Source organism: Crotalus tigris, unplaced genomic scaffold, assembly GCF_016545835.1.
Source record: "Crotalus tigris isolate CLP2741 ecotype Arizona unplaced genomic scaffold, ASM1654583v1 scf7180000024388.1695876, whole genome shotgun sequence".
NCBI lineage: Eukaryota > Metazoa > Chordata > Lepidosauria > Squamata > Viperidae > Crotalus > Crotalus tigris.
Genome location: NW_024100558.1, coordinates 1411917 through 1414631, shown reverse-complemented (window position 1 = coordinate 1414631; position 2715 = coordinate 1411917). Strand labels below are relative to the sequence as shown.

Genomic DNA, 2715 nt, shown 5'->3' with positions numbered 1-2715 from the left:
TCTTAAAAAGCAAGAATGGATGACTGTGTAGATTCACTGTTTCATTAGACATTCTCATTGGTCTGGAAAAAGTGAAATAATACAGAGAATGGGGGAGGAGGACATATTCCATGACATATTTTCAAAATTTCTAACATGCTACCAATTTCCAAAGGTTAGAGATTTATTTGTGCCCAAGATATTGGGGCACTGCAACCGATTGTGACAGCGTAGCAGTCCTTGTGCTTAAATAATCTTTTCAACCTGAATTTTTGTAGCCCAAATTGAATGAATGAGACACATCCAGGCTAATAATTAAAACACAAATTGCCAGGCTAATAAATAAAGTGTAAATTAACTTTACTTATGCTAAAACAAGAAGTTCAAGTCCCATTTTGATATATTAGCAAATTATCAAAAAGCTTGATTATAGTCCGTTTTTGGCCCCTATTTCTGAATCGATCATGCCTGTTGAAACCACCGTTTCGTCTTCCATTCCTGAATTCCATGGCTGGACTTCGGCCTCCCTCTCGTGGTGAATTTTCAAGCTCAGGCAATTCTGTTGCTACAGAAAGTTCCCAGCGTCTTGTATTTTGCCATGTTTCCTTTATTTTATTTAATTCAGCTTTTGGAATATCAAAACATACACGCATTTTTCCTTTGAGAAAACACATTCTGGATATTTTGTTGTCAATGTCTTTGCCCAATTGTTCTTTCAGACCCCTCCAAGCATAACCAGTGGCATGCATTTCTACCGAGCACTGAAGTATCATGGTCACATAACCCACATCAGAGTTAAGCAAAGAGCGCTGTTCAATGGATGTAGCTTCTGAGATATGAGCCAGGGTTGCAGCCAGAGCTTCCACGGCCCCTTTTTCTTCTATGAGCTGTTCAGCAGATTGTCTGAAGTAGTCAATGGCAGATGGAGGAACAGAATCCAAAGATCTGATTGCATCTTTACTGGAAGCTTTAATTATGTCTGTTGCTGTAGGAACACCTACATGTTTAAATGTAATGCCCACTTTTTGTTCTACTTGTTTCAGCTGATAATCTTCCCTGCGCTGGTAGAAACAGATAGAGAGCCCAGTCCATCCAGCCCTGCCTGTGCGTCCAGAGCGATGAATATAAGACTCCACATCCTTTGGTGGGGAACTCTGTATTACCAGATCAACCTCTGGAATATCTAAGCCACAGGCAGCCACATTAGTTGCAACCAGTACTTCAAACGCTCCATTACGAAAGCCTTTCAAAGTGACCTCTCTCTGTTTTTGTGGAATATCACCATGTAAAGATTGTGCGTCCTGTTTTATTGAGGCATTAAGAGCCAGCTCAGTTGCTTCTTTTTTGGTTTCACAAAATATTATGGTTCGTCCATGACTCCCGCTGTAGACTTGAATGACATCTCCAATCACTGCAGCTCTTTGGGACCAATGACATTCAATGGCCAAATGCTCTACAGTTGTAGCAGTTTTTTTAGTCTTCTTTCCAATTAGATCAAATTGCTCATATTTGGATTTCATATATTTCTTTGCTACATTGTAAACCCACTGAGGACAAGTTGCAGAAAACAAGAGTGTCTGTGGATTATCTTCAGAATCTTTCTTATAAGAATTCATTAAGATTTCTTCTACTTGTTCAGCAAATCCCATATCCAACATCTGATCAACTTCATCCAGGACAACATGTCTCAATTTAGAAATGTCCAATTTATTATTTTGGAGGTGATCTTTTATTCGACCGGGAGTCCCAACCAGGATGTCAATGCCATTTCTAATTAAATCCAATTGTCCATTATACGCCGTTCCTCCATAAAAACAAGCCACAGTAAGTTTCTTTGTAATATCTTTGAAGTCTCTGGCAACCTGCATTGCCAATTCTCTGGTTGGAGTCAGAACTAGTACCTTCGGGGAACAGCCTCTTTTTCTTTCTTGTGGATCTCTATCAAGTTTTTCAATCAATGGAATAGCAAAGGAGAATGTTTTCCCTGTTCCTGTCCGAGCTTGGGTGATTACATCTTTGCCTTCAAGTATCGGCATGAAAGTCTTCACTTGTACTGGAAACAAGTAGGAGACGCCACGAGCTTTCAGAAGATCAACAGTTGCTTTAAAGATATCAAAACTAGCAAAAGCACCTTCCTTTTGTTCTGCTGTTAATTCCTGATCTTGATCACTTTCACATTCTGTATGTGAATCTTCACTAGAATTATTCTCCTTTTTTGAGTGCTTTACCCCATTACTCATGTGAGATATTGAATTGCATTTTGCAATTGCATCTTCATTTTTATCAGCCATTTCTTTCTTTTTTTTCATTTTCTTTGGTTTTGGTGGCTCCAAGTCCAAATCCAGTAATTCAGTCTCAAAACTTCTATAGCAATTTATTATCCTCATTTCAAATGAGTATGTGTCTTATTTTTAACAAATGCAGCTAAACAATGGAATAATCCTGAAACATAGGTTAATTAAGTTAGCATTTGTTTTCCACTGACACATGGTTCCTGATATCAGCAGTTTTTGTTTCCATATAATAAAAATGATTTCTTTCTTAAATAAAAGGAATTTTTATAGAAAGAAATGTATTGCTGTACTGTATTTTCTCTTCATGGAAGGAAAGACAAGAATAAGATAAGCCATAAGAAGGTGGATTAACTCAGTTACTGTAATGAGCGGAAGGAAGAACTTTGAGGAAGACCTGCAACCAAGACAGTAGTCAGATAAAATAAATTTGATTCTGGCATAG

At 37.9% G+C, this 2715-nt stretch overlaps 1 protein-coding gene across 1 annotated transcript; it reads right to left on the bottom strand.

Annotated features, from left to right (window-relative positions):
• Positions 1–322: 322 nt before the first annotated feature.
• On the bottom strand, positions 323–2381 carry LOC120301646 (nucleolar RNA helicase 2-like). The gene has a single exon (XM_039329146.1). It carries the CDS (start codon positions 2364–2366, stop codon positions 363–365), a length of 2004 nt encoding a protein of 667 aa, XP_039185080.1. The 5' UTR covers positions 2367–2381; the 3' UTR covers positions 323–362.
• Positions 2382–2715: the final 334 nt, after the last annotated feature.

What these genes read in the sequence shown, in the direction of transcription:
- LOC120301646 (XM_039329146.1), bottom strand. Translation starts at nt 2,366, where the DNA reads ATGAGGATAATAAATTGCTATAGAAGTTTTGAGACTGAATTACTGGAT.